The sequence below is a fragment of the Mizuhopecten yessoensis genome, unplaced genomic scaffold (genome assembly GCF_002113885.1).
Source record: "Mizuhopecten yessoensis strain PY_sf001 unplaced genomic scaffold, ASM211388v2 scaffold8111, whole genome shotgun sequence".
Taxonomy (NCBI): Eukaryota; Metazoa; Mollusca; class Bivalvia; order Pectinida; family Pectinidae; genus Mizuhopecten; species Mizuhopecten yessoensis.
Window position 1 is genome coordinate 778,905 of NW_018407384.1, and position 23,746 is coordinate 802,650.

General features: G+C 37.9%; 1 protein-coding gene across 1 annotated transcript; it reads left to right on the top strand.

The window, feature by feature from the left end:
- The first annotated feature begins 159 nt into the window (after positions 1-159).
- On the top strand, positions 160-22,414 carry LOC110454918 (zinc transporter ZIP9-B-like). Its single transcript, XM_021504733.1, has 7 exons — positions 160-374; positions 5,328-5,433; positions 5,970-6,170; positions 12,686-12,772; positions 18,250-18,335; positions 18,761-18,901; positions 19,761-22,414. The coding sequence occupies exons 1-7, from the start codon at positions 279-281 to the stop codon at positions 20,004-20,006; spliced, it is 963 nt and encodes a 320-aa protein (XP_021360408.1). The 5' UTR covers positions 160-278; the 3' UTR covers positions 20,007-22,414.
- Positions 22,415-23,746: the final 1,332 nt, after the last annotated feature.

A 23,746-nucleotide genomic window follows, 5' to 3' on the forward strand; every position in this document is an offset into this window, starting at 1 on the left:
GCCTTGACTTTAAAACATGTATTTCGCTAAGAATTTGTGTTATTATTTGAAATTTATTCATTTTTAGTCCAAAATATAATTTTATTTTACTGAACAAACTAGAGGAAGTAAAACATTATTCGGCAGTATCGATAGTCTGTATCAGTCAAGTGCTTTGCAAATACTGTCGAATAAAACATTTTACCGACCTGAAAATTTAAGAGCCATGTAGGCAAAACTTGAAACAGCTGAAACGAGAAAGCAACTACGTTTTGGACATTTTTCTTTAATAACCAACAATGGACGACGTATTTACTCTCATTATCTTGTCATTTGCTATGCTTGTAGGATGTTACCTTTCCGGTTTGATCCCAATTGCGATAACTTTTTCAGAGGTAAGTCATTTCCAACTGTGATCAAGTTAGCCTTCTTATTTATACAGTGCATCAGTCTTTAATTTCGGTGTTAAACTTCACAATACCTTGCTGCTGTACAACGACTGATAATAAGATTACTGTCCGTAGTTGATATGTAAACGGATGATTCTCAGTACTGATTGGTCTTCAATCGTAAGGGTGCGGAGTTCCAAATAAAATAACTGCAAAATTCATGAAATTTTTAAGAAAAACAAGTTTGATAAACAGTGTGAGCAGTAAAACTGAAAAGTCTTAGTTATTCGACTGACAGTGTTTGACATGTTTATTCAGTCATTTGCAGTCTATATATATGCATTTTAGTATACCAAAATTACCAAACGTAAGGTGTAACAGCATACCAGGGATACCTTTCAAATAAACAGTTGTTTGTGTTGTATACAACATATGCTACTGTAACTTTCACTGTTTTTTTTACCAGATCCTAGTTTGAATCCTGGTCTGGCTGTTGCATTTTTATTTCCTGTTACTTTTGGTGCCAACCAAATACATACGTACGGAAAGTGGTGCAATTGTATACAAGTATGAATTATGTGTCATTAGAATTGAAGACGTTGTTTAAGGAGGGAGGAATGTAGTGGCACTTGACTGGGTCATTCACCCGATTGCTCAATTGGTTAGAGCTTCAGTCTAAAGTTTCAAGGTCCTGGGTTCGAATCCTGGTCTGATTTCTGGGTTGTCTCTTCCCGGTACGTTGCAGATGATTACTGTTACAAAAATCGTTGTTATTCATGATCCTACGTTGTTGCTGATCTTGAAAATTCTTTAAAAATAATTGAGATCACTGTTGTTTTGTTGTAATTACCAACGCTAATTGTTGTAATTTTCAGAGTTTTTTTTTATTCGTGTGTGTGTTATATTTTTCGTTTATTTATTAGTTATTGACATTATTTTGAACGTCTTGATCACCGTCGTTGGCTGTATCTCACTGCTTTCTGTCATCGTCACTTTCGTCCATTACAGATTATAATGAAATTGTCTGTGTCCTTCTGTAGTATATTTTGATTTTTAATACGCATTGGATAACGTATATAATATTCATGTCATCTGTGTGGTATATGCACAAACATGTAACCAAGGGATCATGCAGTCTTGGTAAATTTTATTTTATTAACAAATCATAAATTCAGTAAATTAATAATTCTGCTGCGTTGTATGAACAAATAATTGCACATATTTCAGAAATTACTTGCATGTTTGATTATGGGGTATCGCATTCAAGTTTAACGAATGGATTGTTAACAACTGGTTTCAGTACATTTCGTTACAAATTTATAATGAATATCCAGCATGATCGAAAATGTCGGTATATCAAAATTCTGAAACTACGAAGCATATATGATAATATGGTCTTCTCAGTGAAACCATTAGATTTTCTATTAATTGCATTTTTGAAAGTGAACAACAGTGACGAAATTTTTTATTATCTCAAATAGTTTGAGATATATAATGGTGTAATCTTTGGCGCCAAATCATGAGCTACCCAACACCATTTCTGCTATAGTTGGATATGATTTGCTTACATAAATAGTATCAATTAAAGGGACATCACGTTGAAGTGTGTATTTTTTTTACTTTTTTTTAAATACTACATAAACATATCATATATGACTCCTTTATAGAAAATAACGATCGGATCTGGCTGATATATATTCATATAAATGAATAATTTTATATAATCATCAGGATTTCTTCCTGTCTGACCAAAGTTTTGTTCAGGGATTTCCCTTTACTAGCGAATGCGCATAGCACACAATTTCTTTGTAAACAAAATGACTGGCCATGTGAACTAGGTACGCGGAAGAAAACCGATGTTCCGCGTCGGCTACGAAGCAAAAAGTTGCCAAATGGTCAAAAGATAGCGCAATGAGTGGGTTATGGAATCATAATTGAAGGTGGGACGTATTCAAAGCAGAAATGCCTGTATGTAATTCTTCCAGATAGCCTGTTAAAAGCTTAAATGGAGTCGACAGAAATGCTAGCGCTGTTTATGTTATGAATAAATGTCTAAAACTATTACCTCGCAACAAGTATCTTTGTGCGAATTTGAACACAGATACACTTATTTTGTTGCGTTAATGAGCATGTATCGGAGAGAGTGTATACTTGTGTTTCTATATACAGCAGTTTATGCGAAAGGAAAGGATACGTGACTGGTTAGTTTAAAATTTGATTTTGCTATAAGGCCCTCGAAGGGATAACTGTTGTGATGGCCACAGCATATCCTGTTCTTTCCTCTTTCGGTACTCGGGGTCAAATGAGATATGTGCGCTATTAGATTTACATAATTTATAATAATCCTGGATCCATTTAAATGGTATGATTTAATTATATTGCTGAATTAAACGATTTTTTTGTATTTACATGCAAGATTTAAATTAGTACTGATATTAATACCCAGTCCCTCTGCCGTGACGACGCAATACATGTATATAAAAAAAATCTCTTCTCAGAAAGGTACATTATCGCAGCTAGATTTAAATATGTCAAAATGACGGGCCAGGACGAATAACTGAGAAAGAAGAACCTGCTTAAAGTAGGTAAATAGGATCGCATAACAAAAATATTTTTTAAATCGCAATGTTTCAACAGTTCATGTTTTCACATGCATGATGTTGACTTAGAATGTATGATCATGCAACAACTTTTTCTCTTTAAATAATTAATTAAAAACTTCAGATAGAATCGGAATACACATTTAAAACGGGGAAAAAGTCATTTGTTCACATTGTAAAAATGACGCGTGCTGCCGATAACTACAGCTTCATTTTTGGACAAAAAAAAACTGATTAAAGAAAAGTTGTCACAACATAAAGAAGAGTCCATTTACAAGTATGCTTCAATCTATGTAAAGTATTGAAATCATATAATTATCAAGTATCGATCTCCACACGTTCCATATCTGACACATATTCTACATGTACACATAATGGTTTTGCCATACAGTTTATTGTGTGTGATGGCTAATATGACTTACTTAAGTGTTAGCGTATATATATGGAGACAGTGAAAGTGGGAAAGAGAATATACATATTTTTATATGAGTACTGGCATGGTCGGCAGTTGATTTGCTGAAACATTTGTGACAGATTTTCCATCCAGATCGATATAAACCAAATGAAATGCTTCAATACAGATATCCCTGCCATTGCCCATTATCAGTGTAATTCTACTTAATTTGCCCCAATAAGAAATATTCTGAGGTGGCAGCCATTTGCATGTAGTCTAAAGTAAGTGTAACTTTTTCTACTTCTTGCAATATAGTTCACATAAACATATAATACACAAGTGAACAATACAGGCCTGGTAGGCCTCTTGTTTTCTGTGCGTTAGCAGCAATGACATGTCAAGGTTTTTTGTGTACTTGAGCTATAGCTAGTGATAGGACATGACCATACTTTATGGTTAAACTTTATGAGCTGGTGATGAAACATCAGTAAAATATCTATAGTAGATAAACTGACAAGGTCAACAAACTCTGTTTAATCTCTGTGTCCTTCAACCTTTCCTGAATTGAAACATGTCTTGATGTAAAATGATATTGTAACAATAACTAAAAGTATGTTTATCTACATTAACATGTAGTAATATTATATATACTGTAGATCTATGTTTAATCTCTGTGTCCTTCAACCTTTCCTGAATTGAAACATGTCTTGATGTAAAATGATATTGTAACAATAACTAAAAGTATGTTTATCTACATTAACATGTAGTATTATTATATATACTGTAGATGTTTAATCTCTGTGACCTTCAACCTTTCCTGAATTGAAACATATCTTGATGTAAAATGATATTGTAACAATAACTAAAAGTATGTTTATCTTAACATTAACATATAGTATTATTATATATACTGTAGATCTATGTTTAATCTCTGTGTCCTTCAATGCAACCTTCCCTGAATTGAAACATGTCTTGATGTAAAATGATATATATTGTAACAATAACTAAAAGTATGTTTATCTACATTAACATGTAGTATTATTATATATACTGTAGATGTTTAATTTCTGTGTCCTTCAACCTTCCCTGAATCGAAACATGTCTTGATGTAAAATGATATTGTAACAATAACTAAAAGTATATTTATCTACATGTAGTACACAAAAATAGTACCTTAAGTAGTATGCTTTATATTAATTTGACTGGACACAGTTTACTTTAACAAGAATATAGGTGTTGTCATGATTACCTAAATATTCAGATGAGTTAGGTACATGCCTTCTTGGCCTCTTGTTAATAGTCTGCAACAGGTATATATATTGATGACCATGCAGCTGTATCTGCAGGTTCAATTCAAAATTTCGGTCATGGTCACAATAACATTAACTATAGGTAAATGTTTTGATGATATACCATTGTGTCGTTATAATTAGACCCTCTATCTACACGTATGTCGCGATATATCTCAGGTGTCGGGGTAGGCGTAAATATCTAAACTTACATAATATCAAACAAATCTTGAGTTTTGTTTTTGAGAAAATAATTTAGTGATAGCATATTGCTCTGAACAAAACTGTGATCCCATGTAATATTGAACTGTTTAGGTGCTATAGCTATATATAGCCAAGCGTCTTTGGAATAGGGAAAAATGCATTGTCTGTACTGAAATTTAAAAACAATTGTCCATTCTATATATATATTAGAACCTGGTACATAATTTTTTCTGCTTTAATATTGTTTGAAAAATTAGAACCAAATTGTTTAAAGGTTATTAGCATTTACATTCTAGTATTACATTATGATATTGAAGCATTTCAAAAGAAAGTAATTCCCAGGCAAAAACAATTATGGAGTCCATGACTGTGAAGTCTGCTTTCTAGAAATCAGTAAATGAAGTACATATAAATGGCATGGGCGAAGCCAGCACAGTATCATATTACATACATCAACATTTCTCTGTTACAGGAAAAGTTAAAGTTGATCACAGTCTTTGGAGCAGGTCTCCTTGTTGGGACAGCCCTGGCTGTCATCATCCCTGAGGGAATCCATGCCATGAGTGAATCCAGTGCTGGTAATTATTTGTTTCCCATAATAATTAATATATCCTCTTGCCGTATATAACAAATGCACAACTTGTGTCAAGTGATGGTCGTTATACATGTACCTCTGCTATGCGAAGCTGGGGGTATTAACACTAGTTTTTGTCCTTTCTATCCATCTGACAGTCACACTCATATCAACAACTTCAAATATGGGCAACATTGGCCAAAGATAGAGGTCACCATTATTAAAAACAATATTTTTATATAGTAAATGGTTTAATTTTGTGATCAATCCAGTGGCCACATTCCTTGATAGATTTTCATGAAACTGAATACACTGTTGGGTTTGACGAACAAGATAGGGTATAATTATCATCAGTCTAAGGTCAAGGTCACTGTTACTTAATATAAGTTAAAAACCTTCAGAATATTAAACGACTTGCAATGATGCAACGAGGGGGGTGATATTATTACTCTGTCACTCTGCACACTTCATTTTTCCCAATTTCTTGAAACTTCATGTACGTGTTAACAACATTTTGTTTGTTTGATCTTGTTAACACAGAAGCAACACACATTCATGAGGACGTACACAGTGACGTGCCTAACAAAGTGGACGGTGTACATACAGGGGAAGACCACGCCCACAACCACACTCACAGTGTCTCCGACAACCACACCATCATAGGGGTGACGCTGGTGGCAGGCTTCATCTTCATGCTGCTTGTCGACCAGATCGGGGGAGGACACATGCACGCGTCAACAGGTACGTACAATGCACATTACTTACACAGTGGTGTGAGAAAAGGAGCAGATCTGAGGTAGTGTATGACACACTGAGGTAGTGTACGACACACTGAGGTAGTGTATGACACACTGAGGTAGGTAGTGTACAACACACTGAGGTAGTTTACGACACACTGAGGTAGGAAGTGTACAACACACTGAGGTAGTTTACGACACACTGAGGTAGCTAGCGTACGACACACTGAGGTAGCTAGCTAGTGTACGACAAACTGAGGTAGCTAGCTAGTGTACGACACACTGAGTTATCTAGTGTACGATACCCTGAGGTAGCTAGTGTACGATACACTGAGGTAGTGTACGACACACGGAGGTAGTGTACGACACACTGAGGTAGTGTATGACGCACTGAGGTAGTGTACGACACACTGAGGTAGGTAGTGCAGGGCACACTGAGGTAGTGTACGACACACTGAGGTAACTAGTGTATACACACTGAGGTAGCTAGTGTACGACACACTGAGTTAGCTAGCTAGTGTACCACATACTGAGGTAGCTAGTGTACGATACACTGAGGTAGTGTACGACACACGGAGGTAGTGTACGACACACTGAGGTAGCTAGTGTACGAAACACTGAGGTAGTGTACGACACACTGAGGTAGTGTATGACACACTGAGGTAGCTAGTGTACGAAACACTGAGGTAGCTACTGTACGACACACTGAGGTAGGTAGTGTACGACACACTGAGGTAGTTTACGACACACTGAGGGAGCTAGTGTACGACACACTGAGGTAGTTTACGACACACTGATGTAGCTAGTGTACGACACACTGAGGTAGCTAACTTGTGTACGACACACTGAGGTAGCTAGTGTACGAAACACTGAGGTAGCTACTGTACGACACACTGAGGTAGGTAGTGTACGACACACTGAGGTAGCTAGTGTACGAAACACTGAGGTAGCTACTGTACGACACACTGAGGTAGGTAGTGTACGACACACTGAGGTAGCTAGCTCGTGTACGACCCACTGAGGTAGCTAGCTAGTGTACGACACACTGAGTTATCTAGTGTACGATACCCTGAGGTAGCTAGTGTACGATACACTGAGGTAGTGTATGACACACTGAGGTAGTTTACGACACACTGAGGTAGGAAGTGTACAACACACTGAGGTAGTTTACGACACACTGAGGTAGGTAGTGTACAAAACACTGAGGTAGTTTACGACACACTGAGGTAGGAAGTGTACAACACACTGAGGTAGTTTACGACACACTGAGGTAGGTAGTGTACAAAACACTGAGGTAGTTTACGACACACTGAGGTAGGTAGTGTACAACACACTGAGGTAGTGTACGACACACTGAGGAAGTTTACGACACACTGAGGTAGCTAGCTAGTGTACGACACACTGAGGTAGTGTCCGACACACTGAGGTAGTGTACGACACACTGAGGAAGTTTACGACACACTGAGGTAGCTAGCTAGTGTACGACAAACTGAGGTAGCTAGCTAGTGTACGACACACTGAGTTATCTAGTGTACGATACCCTGAGGTAGCTAGTGTACGATACACTGAGGTAGTGTACGACACACTGAGGTAACTAGTGTATACACACTGAGGTAGCTAGTGTACGACACACTGAGTTAGCTAGCTAGTGTACCACATACTGAGGTAGCTAGTGTACGATACACTGAGGTAGTGTATGACACACTGAGGTAGTTTACGACACACTGAGGTAGGTAGTGTACAAAACACTGAGGTAGTTTACGACACACTGAGGTAGTGTACGACACGCTGAGGTAGCTAGCTAGTGTACGACACACTGAGTTATCTAGTGTACGATACCCTGAGGTAGCTAGTGTACGATACACTGAGGTAGTGTACGACACACTGAGGTAACTAGTGTATACACACTGAGGTAGCTAGTGTACGACACACTGAGTTAGCTAGCTAGTGTACGACACACTGAGGTAGCTAGTGTACGAAACACTGAGGTAGCTACTGTACGACACACTGAGGTAGGTAGTGTACAACACACTGAGGTAGTTTACGACACACTGAGGTAGGTAGTGTACAAAACACTGAGGTAGTTTACGACACACTGAGGTAGGTAGTGTACAAAACACTGAGGTAGTTTACGACACACTGAGGTAGCTAGTGTACGACACACTGAGTTAGCTAGCTAGTGTATCACATACTGAGGTAGCTAGTGTACGATACACTGAGGTAGCTAGTGTACGATACACTGAGGTAGTGTACGACACACTGAGGTAGTGTACGACACACTGAGGTAACTAGTGTATACACACTGAGGTAGCTAGTGTACGACACACTGAGGTAGCTAGTGTCGTACACTACCTCAGTGTACCGTACACTAGCTACCTCAGTGTTTATACACTAGTTACCTCAGTGTGGCGTACACTACCTCAGTTTGTCGTACACTACCTCAGTGTATCGTACACTAGCTACCTCAGTCTACCGTACACTAGCTACCTCAGTCTACCGTACACTAGCTACCTCAGTGTTTCGTACACTACCTCAGTGTGTACGACACACTGAGGTAGAGTACGACACACTGAGGTAGTGCACGACACACTGAGGGAGTGTACGACACGCTGAGGTAGCTAGTGTACGACCCACTGAGGTAGTTTACGACACAATGAGGTAGCTAGCTAGTGTACCACACACTGAGGTAGTGTACGACAAACTGAGGTAGTGTACGACACACTGAGGTAGTGTACGACACACTTAGGTAGTGTACTCATGTTATATAGTGATCAGATCTAGCTCACACACATCTTTGTCGGGTAACATATTACACTGCATATTCAGCCAGGGCAGTGTGTACTTATTTAATATTCATAAAAATATGTGAAGTATATTGTAGATTGTGTTTTTTAATTTAACATATTTTGTGTATGTTTGTTTTCCCAGATGAAGGTAAGGAATAAGTATATTGATATATTTTGATTCCTTCTACTATCTTGTACAGTAAATTATTCATCATTTTTTTTGCGTGTCATGTGTTTCAACTGAACCTGACAAAACTAATGTATTTGATGTGCTACTTCTGAATATAACAGTTTTTTCGCTTGTTATTCTTATATAATTAAGACAACAAATACCTTAGTTTATCTTCCTCTTGTGGTAAACTTGTATACACATCATAAAGTACCTATATTGTACAAGTAGTCAATTGTTCACTATATATGTGTAATGCTTGATGAAAAGGCTGTATATATGTAATTGCTAATAAGGTGCACATGAGTTAATATAATAAGAGCGCATAGTCCCACATTACAGATGCAGGTGCCCTGTGGTAATCACGTACGGAATCTGTCTATTGGTCCATCTGTCTGTGGAACATGTGTAACACCGGACCTTAAACCCATATTCCAAAGTCCTAAACATTGCTTTAGCTTCTGCTTAGCAAATGTTTCTTGTTGTACTTCTGATAACAGTGTCATGTACTGAAGTTTGGCCTGCTGCTCGTGCCCATTTATATACGGAGTTATGGCCCTTTTTATATGCTCGTCGTAAGACCGGACATGCTATGAGAGAACATGAGCGGGCGGGCATGCACAGTGTCTGCTTGATATCTCTTGTAATTATTTTTCAACAGGTTAGTTTCAAACTTCATAGGAAGGTTAAATTCCTATTAGAGCTTGAACAAGTTGGAAAGCAAACAAGCAACATTGTATTACAATGTCTATAATTAACGGAGTAATACCCCCTGATTTAGTAGAATGCGTGTATAATCACAATTATCTGAACATAGTTAATAGATTTATTACCCTTGGTTTCATTAATGCAATACTACCTGCATTCTGTGATGTTTTATTGCACCGATTGATCTACCAGGTACGTCAAATCATATTTCTGGTCACATCAAATACTCACAAATATTTCATAATAATACCAACAACTGCTTATTCACTGTGTGACGGCCAGGGTATAATGAACTGCTTGGTGGTAGATTTTTTTTTCATTTGACATATTTCTAGTTTTATATTTTCGTTTTCAAAAATTAAACAATACACATGAACCATAAGAATTTAATGCACATCAAACGGCTTTAATACAATATGGGTATGTTTGTTTTTTAATTGGTGTTTTTGACATATTTTTAGAGATTTTATTTATTTACTAATTTCGTTTTCTTTGTATATTGTTTTAACTTCTCAGATTTGAGATATCCTCATTTGTACTGGAGATTATGACCTACATGTCCTTGTGTTGATAAGACATGGACATTTGTAGGTTACTTGTATCTTTACTGAATTTGACCTTGAGTGTTGCTCAATCAATAGGTTAAATATAGATATAGAATCCATGCTTCAGAATGATCTTATTATGTCTCCCCTTCGAATGAAGGGATACATATTGTATTAGTACTGGTTCTTCTTTTGGTTCTTCTTTTTCTTCTTCTTCTTCTTGTTCTGGTTCTTCTAATCGCCACTTGTCTGGGCCATAATATAACTTTTAAGCCGTTATCTTGATCAAACTTGAAGTATACCTGCATCACCCACAGAAGGTGTGCAGTGCACTGGAACTAGGTCTCATGCTTCTAATACCGAAGTTTGTCCGGAGCATAAGTTCCATGTTATTTCACCTATGTTGACTTATCTTACCATATTTATGTATCTTGGGAAGCTGGAATCTCTCGCACTAAAATCAGGTTTTGTTCCCCACTATATACAGAGTTAATGCTCTTTGTTTATTTTAATACCGAAGTTTGTCCACGGCATAACTTCTAAACCATTAAAGATATCTTAATCAAACTTGAAGTACACCGAAGGTGTGCAGTGCACTGGAACTAGGTCTCGTGCCCCACTATATACAGAGTTATGACCCTTTGTTTAATTTTAATATTGAAGTTTGTCCGGAGCATATGTTCAATGTTATTTCACCTACGTTGACCAAACTTACCATATTTATGTATCTTGGGAAGCTGGAATCTCTCGCACTGAAATCAGGTTTTATGCCCCACTGTATACAGAGTTATGTCCCTTTGTTTATTTTAATACCGAAGTTTGTCCGGAGCATAAGTTCCATGTTATTTCACCTATGTTGACTTATCTTACCATATTTATGTATCTTGGGAAGCTGGAATCTCTCGCACTAAAATCAGGTTTTGTTCCCCACTATATACAGAGTTAATGCTCTTTGTTTATTTTAATACCGAAGTTTGTCCACGGCATAACTTCTAAACCATTAAAGATATCTTAATCAAACTTGAAGTACACAGAAGGTGTGCAGTGCACTGGAACTAGGTCTCGTGACCCACTATATACAGAGTTATGACCCTTTGTTTAATTTTAATATTGGAGTTTGTCCGGAGCATATGTTCAATGTTATTTAATTCACCTACGTTGACCAAACTTACCATATTTATGTATTTTGGGAATACAGAATCTCTCGCACTAAAATCAGGTTTTATGCCCCACTGTATACAGAGTTACGGCCCTTTGTTTATTTTAATACCAAAGTTTGTCCACGGCATAACTTCCATGTTATTTCACCTACGTTGACTAAATTTGCTATAGTTTTAATGTATCTTGGGAAGTAGGAGTGTGGTATTCTAAATTTGGGTATCATGCCCAACTATATAAAGAGATATGGCCCTTTGTTAATTTTTTATACCGAAGTTTATCTATTGCCAGTATTGGCTAATAATTACAAAGTAAGACATGTTTAGTTCACAAAAACGAAATTCTAGTTTAACTTGAGTCATGTACAATGATAGAACATCACAGCACAGCTTCGATTCTTATTGTTCACATCTAGTAGTTTACATCAGTCCAAATTGAGATAATTATTGTCCACAATCCAATCGAAAACAATTGCTTCTCTGATATTTTGAACAAGATGTTAGGAAATATGTAATATCAATGTTTCACTCGATATATACACAAACAATGTGCATATTAAACGTGTCGCAACGTTTCAAGACCGACTGTTCCCTTTGTCAAGCGACATAGGGACCAGTCGGTCTTGAAAAGTTACGGCACATTTAATACTCACATTGTTTGTATATGAAGCAAAACTTTGATGTGAATTGCTTCTCAGCTGGTTGAGCGTTGTCTTTTTGCATACAGATCTGGAATCAGTGTGATCTACCATGATGTAAACCATACTTTTCTACTTATTTCTCTCATTAATGTACATGTTGATTTAACTTGGAATAAGTGGTGCACATGCGTTTTGTTTTGATTGTTATGAACAGGACACTAGTTTATTAGCCATTAATTTATCATAGCCTTTATAGTGTATGAAGTGACAGGGATAAACTTATCTATATCATCTATATTCATTGTATCTTTAGTGCTGTATTCACCTTAATTTTTTTTTTTGCCAAAATATGTCACCTTGCATTGAAATCATAGTTATATCTACGTTGACTACATACCTTGTTTTAGGTTACCTTATTCAGAATATTTTACAGCCTTGTTCATTTTGAAAATTTCTTTTTCCTTTGAAAATTTTCATACCTGTTCTCTAGAGGTGCAACTTCTATATTTGTAGATGCTGAGGCTAATGGAGCTGGGTCCACAATTCAGCAGAACCGTCACAAGATAACTGCCACACTGGGTCTGGTGGTACATGCAGCAGGTAATTTTAAGCCCTCTTCAACTTTGACTCTAGCTTTAAAGCTATCATGACAAGCCCCCTACTATGTACCCTTGTCAACACTGGATCTTGTTCACAAGTTAGTTACCTTCAGCATCCGAGAGTCTCATTGTAAGTCCCTGTAAATGCCCTAACTACTCTCGGTCTGTTGGTAATTACGTATACGCTACCTGCTGCATGTACCTTCACTGTCCAAGATCTTATAAACCCCCTGTTTATACCCTCCTCCACATTCAGTCAAGTGTTCCATACTCCTTGTGATAAGCCTTACACCAAATGCCCTTACCCACATGTACACTAGCTCTGATGGCACATGTTGAAGGTCAACCCTCTGTCACATACCCTCATCCACACTGACTAGTTGCATGGTACGTATACATACTGCATGTAATTGTAACCCTATATCACATACCCTCGCCCACACTTGGTCAAGTGGTATATATACACTGCATGTTATAATAAACCCTAGGCCTATATCACATACCCGCGCCCACACTTTGGTTAAGTGGTATATGTACACTGCATGTTATAATAAACCCTAGGCCCATATCACATACCCTCGCCCACAGTTGGTCAAGTGGTATATGTCCACTGCATGTTATAATACACCCTAGGCTTATATCACATACCTGCACCCACGCTTTGTCGAGTGGTACATGCTGCAGGTTAGCTCTATGTCACATGTCCTTGCCCACACAAGCTCTAGTGGTACCTCGTGTCGGTAGCCCCTCTGTTAGATACCCATGTCCACACAAGCTCTACTGGTACCTGGTGTAGGTACCCCCTCTGTTAGATACTCTTGTCCACACAAGCTCTTGTGGTATCTGGTGTAGGTATCACCTCTGTTAGATACCCTTGTCCACACCAGCTCTAGCGGTACCTGGTGTAGGTATTCTTTCTGCTGGATATCCTTGTCCACACAAGCTCTAGTTGTATCTGGTGTAGGTATCACCTCTGTTAGATACCCTTTTCCACGCAAGCTCTAGTGGTACCTCGTGTCGGTAGCCCCTCTGTTAGATACCCTTGTCCACACCAGCTCTAGCGGTACCTGGTGTAGGTATCGCCTCTGTTAGATACCCTTTTCCACGCAAGTTCTAGTGGTATCTGGTGTAGGTACCCGCTCTGTTAGATACTCTTGTCCACACAAGCTCTTGTGGTATCTGGTGTAGGTACCCGCTCTGTTAGATACTCTTGTCCACACAAGCTCTTGTGGTATCTGGTGTAGGTATCACCTCTGTTAGATACCCTTGTCCACACCAGCTCTAGCGGTACCTGGTGTAGGTATCGCCTCTGTTAGATACCCTTGTCCACACACGCTCTAGTGGAATCTGGTGTAGGTATCCCCTCTGTTAGATAACCTTGTCCACACAAGCTCTACTGGTACCTGGTGTAGGTATTCCCTCTGTTAGATACCCTTGTCGACACAAGCTCTAGTGGTACCTGGTGTAGGTATTCCCTCTGTTAGATACCCTTGTCCACACCAGCTCTAGCGGTACCTGGTGTAGGTACCCCCTCTGTTAGATACTCTTGTCCACACAAGCTCTTGTGGTACCTGGTGTAGGTATCACCTCTGTTAGATACCCTTGTCGACACAAGCTCTAGTGGTAGCTGGTGTAGGTATCCCCTTTGTTAGATACCCTTGTCCACACCAGCTCTAGCGGTACCTGGTGTAGGTATCGCCTCTGTTAGATACCCTTGTCGACACAAGCTCTAGTGGTTCCTGGTGTAGGTATCCCCTCTTGTTAGATACCCTTGTCGACACAAGCTCTAGTGGTACCTCGTGTCGGTAGCCCCTCTGTTAGATACCCATGTCCACACAAGCTCTACTGGTACCTGGTGTAGGTATTCCCTCTGTTAGATACCCTTGTCCACGCAAGCTCTAGTGGTACCTCGTGTCGGTAGCCCCTCTGTTAGATACCCTTTTCCACGCAAGTTCTAGTGGTATCTGGTGTAGGTACCCGCTCTGTTAGATACTCTTGTCCACACAAGCTCTAGGGGTATCTTGTGTAGGTATCCCCTCTTGTTAGATACCCTTGTCCACACCAGCTCTAGCGGTACCTGGTGTAGGTATCGCCTCTGTTAGATACCCTTGTCCACACCAGCTCTAGCGGTACCTGGTGTAGGTATTCCCTCTGTTAGATACCCATGTCCACACAAGCTCTACTGGTACCTGGTGTAGGTATTCCCTCTGTTAGATACCCTTGTCCACACCAGCTCTAGCGGTACCTGGTGTAGGTATCACCTCTGTTAGATACCCTTGTCCACACACGCTCTAGTGGTATCTGGTGCTGGTATCCCACTATATCACATACCCTCGCCCACACTTGGTCAAGTGGTATATGAACACTGCATGTTATAATAAACCCTAGGCCTATATCACATACCCATGCCCACACTTGGTCAAGTGGTATATGTACACTGCATGTTATAATAAACCCTAGGCTTATATCACATACCTGCACCCACACTTTGTCGAGTGGTACATGCTGCAGGTTAGCTCTATGTCACATGTCCTTGCCCACACAAGCTCTAGTGGTATCTGGTGTAGGTACCCCCTCTGTTAGATACTCTTGTCCACACAAGCTCTAGTGGTACCTGGTGTAGGTATCCCCTCTGTTAGATACCCTTGTCCACACAAGCTCTAGTGGTACCTGGTGTAGGTATCCTCTCTGTTGGATATCCTTGTCCACACAAGCTCTAATGGTACCTGGTGTAGGTATCCCCTCTGTTAGATACCCTTTTCCACGCAAGCTCTAGTGGTACCTGGTGTAGGTATCCCCTCTGTTAGATACCCTTGTCCACACAAGCTCTAGTGGTACCTGGTGTAGGTATCCCCTCTGTTAGATACCCTTGTCCACACAAGCTCTAGTGGTACCTGGTGTAGGTATCCCCTCTGTTAGATACCCTTGTCCACACAAGCTCTAGTGGTACCTGGTGTAGGTATCCCCTCTGTTAGATACCCTTGTCCACACAAGCTCTAGTGGTACCTGGTGTAGGTATCCCCTCTGTTAGATACCCTTGTCCACACAAGCTCTAGTGGTACCTGGTGTAGGTATCCCCTCTGTTAGATACCCTTGTCCACACAAGCTCTAGTGGTACCTGGTGTAGGTATCCCCTCTGTTAGATACCCTTGTCCACACAAGCTCTAGTGGTACCTGGTGTAGGTATCCCCTCTGTTAGATACCCTTGTCCACACAAGCTCTAGTGGTACCTGGTGTAGGTATCCCCTCTGTTAGATACCCTTGTCCACACAAGCTCTAGTGGTACCTGGTGTAGGTATCCCCTCTGTTAGATACCCTTGTCCACACAAGCTCTAGTGGTACCTGGTGTAGGTATCCCCTCTGTTAGATACCCTTGTCCACACAAGCTCTAGTGGTACCTGGTGTAGGTATCCCCTCTGTTAGATACCCTTGTCCACACAAGCTCTAGTGGTACCTGGTGTAGGTATCCCCTCTGTTAGATACCCTTGTCCACACAAGCTCTAGTGGTACCTGGTGTAGGTATCCCCTCTGTTAGATACCCTTGTCCACACAAGCTCTAGTGGTACCTGGTGTAGGTATCCCCTCTGTTAGATACCCTTGTCCACACAAGCTCTAGTGGTACCTGGTGTAGGTATCCCCTCTGTTAGATACCCTTGTCCACACAAGCTCTAGTGGTACCTGGTGTAGGTATCCCCTCTGTTAGATACCCTTGTCCACACAAGCTCTAGTGGTACCTGGTGTAGGTATCCCCTCTGTTAGATACCCTTGTCCACACAAGCTCTAGTGGTACCTGGTGTAGGTATCCCCTCTGTTAGATACCCTTGTCCACACAAGCTCTAGTGGTACCTGGTGTAGGTATCCCCTCTGTTAGATACCCTTGTCCACACAAGCTCTAGTGGTACCTGGTGTAGGTATCCCCTCTGTTAGATACCCTTGTCCACACAAGCTCTAGTGGTACCTGGTGTAGGTATCCCCTCTGTTAGATACCCTTGTCCACACAAGCTCTAGTGGTACCTAGTGTAGGTATCCCCTCTGTTAGATACCCTTGTCCACACAAGCTCTAATGGTACCTGGTGTAGGTATTCCCTCTGTTAGATACCCTTGTCCACTTTGGCTCTGGTGGTAGTCTCTCTGTTAAGCTCATAACCCTTATCAATCCTTGGTCTGGTGGTTATACACCCTTGTTTCTAATATAATCCTGTTGTTACAACTCAGATTTCTCTCATTTTTATACTTGATATATGTTGTACCAGTATGATAACCCTCCCTTGCTAAAATTACTTGCATTAATTACATGTGATGACCGCCACCATAATGATGTGATTTAACACAATACCTAGCTAATTACAAATTGAATACTTGATTCTGAACTCCTGTCTTCATTTTATTTCCCCAAGAGAAGCTCATGACCTACTTTATTAAATAAAAGTATTAAATGGGTTTTTGTACTAGCCCTTTTACTGAATTTTACCTGGCCTGTGCAAAGTTTTGTTTTCAAATGATGGCCCCGTTTGTAAATCTGTTAAACCAGATGCTTTACTCCAAACCCGGGGCTTCATAACGATAATATGTAGATTGTAGCCTGAAGTCCAATGAATTTCCAATGGTTTTAGACCATGTCCTCATCTTTAAGATTTATATTAAACACCAGATGTGACCTGTTCATGATTGTAAATCAATTCTATCATGACATTATATTTAGTCAGCCAGATAGTGAGGTCGATAGAACAAGATCTGTTAAAACATGTAATGCTAAAGAGGTCTTTGTCAGATGTTGATGTAATCTCTGTTACATACTGATAAAGGTAAAAGATAAAGCAAATCTGTCCATGGTATTTGAGTTTGATTTGAGTGGGACTTATGTTACTGTACTGTGAGATTAGATACTGAAAGGATATACAGGGTTGTTGATGTAGGATATGAAATCAAATATTATGTAAGAAATCAATCATTTAACGCAACTCTTGCATAACTTGTTGAAATGCTATCATTTATATATGATCTATTATATATTGTAAATATTTATTTCTTAGATGTTTTATGATCTACTGTTGATCATCAATTTGAGTTATTATAGTCATTAAACACCCACCCACCCATCCCCCCCATCACCCACACCCACACCCACACCACCCACACCCACACCCACACCCACACACCTAGGAACGGGGTATATATAGCAATCACTTTGTCAGTGCAGCCATCTGTAGTTAAAGGCTTGTGTACAAATGATCTTGGGAACACCCGAAACATTTAGCTCATATTCACACCATATTACACTGTATTGTAATATTCAGTGGTCATCAGTCAAGGTTAAAGGTCTGAAGGTCACGGGCACAACAGGGTGGAGGGTATATCTATTACTCAATTTTAAAACTGATATAAACTGGAGAAATTGAATTCACAATTTTTTTTTATCACAAATTCTGTATTCTTGATTTATCCCTAGTTATGTAAACAGCGTTGTTGCACTTTTAGCTGATGGTGTTGCTATGGGGGCAGCTATAATGATGCAGAGGTCTCACCTGACACTGATTGTATTTATAGCCATCATGTTACATAAGGTGAGTGTTTAATGGTAGTTTAATGGACTGAAATGCATATATATATATAATAAAATGATCATGAAGGATTGTACAGTACAATAGATTATTGCATAACAGATTTATGATGTGTTACAGATGACAACGTGAAGCTGATGATCATGATAAACAGATATTGAGTTACTGATTATAATGTTTAGTGATTATAATGTTTTAGTGAGTAATGTTTTAATGATTACAATGTGTTACTAATTATAATGTGTTACTTATTACAATGTGTTACTTATTACTGACTGTTTTATGTAATGACCCATTTTAACTGTTTATGATATACATGTGCATGTAAAATGTCTAAAACACTGCCTGTGTCCTTTCCAGCTGTTTCAGTGACAGTTTCAGTAAACTATTGGCTACATGTCACATACAAAACCTCTTATGTTTTTCAGGCTCCTGCTGCTTTTGGTTTGGTAACCTTCCTATTGCATGATGGTTTTGACAAACCTAGGATACGACGGCATTTATTAATATTTTCTGCATCAGCTCCAATTGCCTGTATTCTTACCTATGTAGGGTTGGCTCTCAGTCAGGTAAGAAATAAAAATAATCACTACCTTCTTTGGGCCCAAAGGTCAACCAGATAGGAAACCTACAATGATTTAAACATCCTTACTTTCATGGGCCTATATTTATATTTCCACTGCAAGTTCCTCTATAATCATTACCATAAGGAATTGCCTTCATAGGGCTATGAATGCAATTCGATCAGCGTCATTTTGAAGTTGATTCTTCCGCCACGATTAATATGAAACAATCGTTAGAAGCAAACATTTTGGCGACGTTAGGCTGTTCAAGGAATCTCGTTTGCAATGACGACACAGACATTTCAATATAAAAAAATATAGGAATATCTTTGTTTAGGTCATAACTAAACAGGTAGAATGTAAATATAAGGATTGAATAGGATTTTTTCAATGTTCATGCTGGTATGAACACAAACTAGTTACATACATATTTACCATGAAGCCTTTCATGTATGTAACTGATTCGCATTTATACCAGCATGAAATTGAAAAAAAAATGCTATTCAATCCTTCTCTGTGTCAGTGAGTAGGCCTGAATCTACAGTAGTCTAAATATCCTCACCTTTATGGGCCAAGCTGTCACCCAGATAAGGCATCTAGACTAGTCTTTATGTTATCTTCTTTGCCTTCACTTAAACTAGGCACATTAAGAGATCTAGAATATTATTAACAATTTTGATTGCCATTAGGTTACTGCCACTTGTAAAAGTGATAATCATCTACATTATTGTACCAGTTCGCTTAAATTTTTGGAAAGTGGCACTGCTCTTTACAGCAGACAAAAATCTTGGGTAGATATATGTGCTTATGTTGAATGCTAAAATCCTTTTCACTCCTTAATGTTGTATTTTGTTGTTATTTGCAGGAAAGTTTAGGAAAACTTCACAATTTTCAAACCACAGGAATTGCCATGTTATTTAGTGCTGGAACATTTTTGTATGTGGCAACAGTACACGTCCTACCAGAGGTGACCACCAGTCATACGAAACAGGTCAACGCTGACAAAACGGTGGTCATTCATGAACAGAAGGGATTCCGGCCGATTGACCTAGTAGCCATAGTGTCTGGATCAGTGATACCAGTCTTGTTATCCTTTGGTCATAAACATTAAAACCTTAACTCCTAGACCTGAGAATTTAACTGTGTGGTGCCAGTTTGAAACTTAAGGCTAATATTGTGTGGTTCCAGTTTAATGTGGTTTTAAGGCTAATATTACAAGTGATGTTAAACCAATCTGAGTTCAAATTATTATAAAATGAGTGATTTTAAAGCACAATTTGAATGAAATTAAAAATGATTATTGATTTTAGTGCAGGTTTTTTGTTTATTTAACTCTCTTTTTTAAGTTTAGAAATTGATTCAAACATGATTTGCCCAAAAAGGTTTTAAGAGGAATTCAGTTAGGATTTGGTATGGGTTTAATCGCAGAAAAGACAGGATAACTAAATAATACTTTATGTTTATTGTAATTTTATGATAAAGTTGGAGTAACTGGGCAGAGAATTGGAACCGCACAACTGTTTTGCCTTGTAAAATATAACAGCTGTTCTGTGTATAACAGAAGCATGGCAATACAGTGTGAGTGAGGTGTAAGAGGTGTACGTGTGTGAGGTGTGATGTAATTTTATTGATTCAGACGGTTATTATTTTTTTGTTATGTAAATATATATTTTTTTGTTTTAAAAGAGAAAAAAGTCATTGTTTTAGATACAATAGACACATGAATCTATTTGATATGAATTTAAAGGAAATAACCATTTTCATCTGACATAGATATGTTTATCTTATTTATTTATTCTAGGATGTCAAACATGTCAATCATCAGTGTTTGTATTAAAGTGTCATTTAACTTAGATATACATTAACAGAGGTCTTTGGAATATTTGTTTCTAAAAACTCCTTACTAAAAGATAAAATGGATTGTTTTGCATGACGTTTTACCTGAAATGGAGAAGACATATATATGTAGCATGTTGTTGATCTCCTATAGGTGACTGAAGTGTGAAGTCAAATTAAATTTATTCTTTTCTTTTTTGAACTTGAGGCTCTGACAAAAATACTCATTCTAAATTAGTTCAGGAACATTTACAAACAATAACAGGATCTGACAGTTGTTATTTTTTGACCCTTTCTCTACTTGTAGCATAATCGTGCCTGTAGTGTTTCTGATCTTGTTGATATTTTCATCCTTTATCTATATTGATACTGTACATACAGTTTTGTCTGATATTTCTTCACTGACTGTTCAAATTCTCTAGGTGTGGGATAAGATTTATCGGTACTTTTGTATTTAGTTTGGTTTAAACATATTGCAGAGACAAACAGATTGGACCTCATGTTAATTTCAATGGGAATAGTCTTTTTCAATAAACAAGATTTAATCTTCTCAAAATATGAAAATACCATCTGGGGTAATGGTATTTATTCTCTTAACAGTCTGCTACAACACTAACCCTTTAATATTTGATCATTGAAAGTAAGAAACAATATACAAAATAGATCTTTTTCCTGCAGGTACACATCATGAATGTTAATTGGGGCCATTTGTGGGAGTTTGAACATTGTGTTGTTATTCCCCAGTGATATTGCATAAAAATGGAAGCATAATAAATATCGCAACCACTGACGTGGTCAATAAGCAATCAAAAGGTTTGAGGGATCAAATTTTGTAGCAGAGATGTTTTTGTGATAACGGAAAACTATGGAAAATATTTTTCATTCCTATGTAAAACTTTTCTGTAGTAAATTGGCATTGAACTCCCAAGTCAGAAAAAATACAAAAAAAGTGGAGTTCTTTTGTATTGGAGATACAATACAGAGGCTCAGGGCACATGTTAAATACCTCAAAGGTGATTCCATCCCTTGATCCTGTTTAATATGGAAATAAATTAAAGAAATGCAATATGTAACCCCATGATGTCACTGAAATATGATGATTACCTAATTAGACTTATCTCCCCTTTCTTGTGATCATTACTAAAATAGTCTAACCTCCCATAATATTCATCATGACTGAAGCAGACTTTTCTCCCAAAAATAATGCTGTTGCTAATATTTCGGACATATTATTCAGGAAATCAAGTTCAAATATAACAGTCTGAGGTTGTTTTTCATGTGACATAATTGTTAATGAATTAATTTCTAATTACAGGGCATTTTTTCAATATAGAGTGCATTCCAAACATTTTCTGATATGGCTGTGAAGTCCTTGTCGATTTAAATTTTTGATATATTCTCCTTTGTGTTTGTCTCCCACTGTACTGTGGCTGTTTGTTTACTGTTATGGTGGTAAAGGGTACCTTTTCTTTTTAATTTAATAATTTTTCTTGATTGTCATTTTGAATATTGTTGTATCTGATATGATACAGATACAGCCGGAGATCAGACTGCCTAATGCTGGGTTTGCTGAGGGGAGGGTCTTCTGTATATACAGTAGAGGTTACCTGAGAAAAAGGTTCATTGTATAAAATAAATTTGTTATTCTTCGTTTTTTCTTCATTGAATCCAATGATACATATAGTAATAAAATCAGTCGTAGGTGATAACTCTTTGTACATTCCCCTTGATGATCATTTCGGATAATTGTTGTTTCTGATTTGATAATCAGGAGTAAACAAAGGCTTATTAGGCTAGAAAGGGAAGGGCTACTCACGAGATGGCTTAAGGGTGGCTACTACATATACAGGAGTACAATATACTTTCGTATACAATGATATTGCTTAATAAGCTGCTTTAAAAAAAAAATCAACATTTTTTTTAAAAGGACTAAATATATAGCTTATCAAACGTCTTTATCTTATGAAATGAGCATCTCTAGAGACTTTTAGTCAAGCATACCTATATGTCATGCTTGAACATATATATATAAATATTTGAAAGCAGAATGAAATAAACTACCTATAAAAGTAGATGAAATGTATTAAAATACATTTATGTCTCAAATTTAGTCCATGTGCATAACATGATTGAATTTCAATTGTAAATAGCATTTTAAGTTATAGTAATACACAATCTTTCAGAAAGTAAGGTTTTACTTTATTGTGCTCCGAAAAAGTTGTCCTCACTTCTCGTAATGTCTCATAATTTAAGTACACATCTTTCTAATTGAGTAACGACTGCTCTGGTGTGTTTAGTGTGATAGCAGTGCTGGTATGGAATGCTTTTATCCACATGCCTTTGGTAGAGCATATATTGGTTTCATCAGTTTGTCCCTCGGCTAACATTTGCCTTGTTCGCAGCTTGCCGACTCTTAAAGTGTCCATCCAAATCTCATGTAACTTAACAGAAGTATTCCTTGCATCAATCTCTGTTAGAGCTCCCTTGAAAGTCAAGGTCATATGTTCAAGATCATGATCACAGCTACAGAATCCTTACATTATAATGGGAAAATTTTACATTTTGCTCATCTACTAGTTCCTGACTATGGTTTTCATCTAACTTTCATGGCAGCCAAGTATTCCTGACACAAATTTCGTGAGACGAGTTGAAGGTCAAGGATATACATTTAAGGTCAATTTCACTTTTACAGAATCTTAACACACTCATGAGAACATTCCATATTAAGATTTAAGGGGTATGTGAACCATCAGTTTAAATCAAAGATGTTGATGGGCATATTATATACTGTTTGAGTTACTCTTTTAAAAGTTCATAGACTTACTAGATGTGCTTTAAAACAGCTTCATGCATATTGAACTGCTTCATTCTTCATCTTATAGTTCATCTAATAATGACTTAATCACAAGCATTATATGTCAAAGGTTGAATTGAATATTTATGCATTTAAAAGTAGGAAATAAGACTCATAATGTGTTAAGTGGGATATCAATGAAATGAACCGATGCAGCCCGC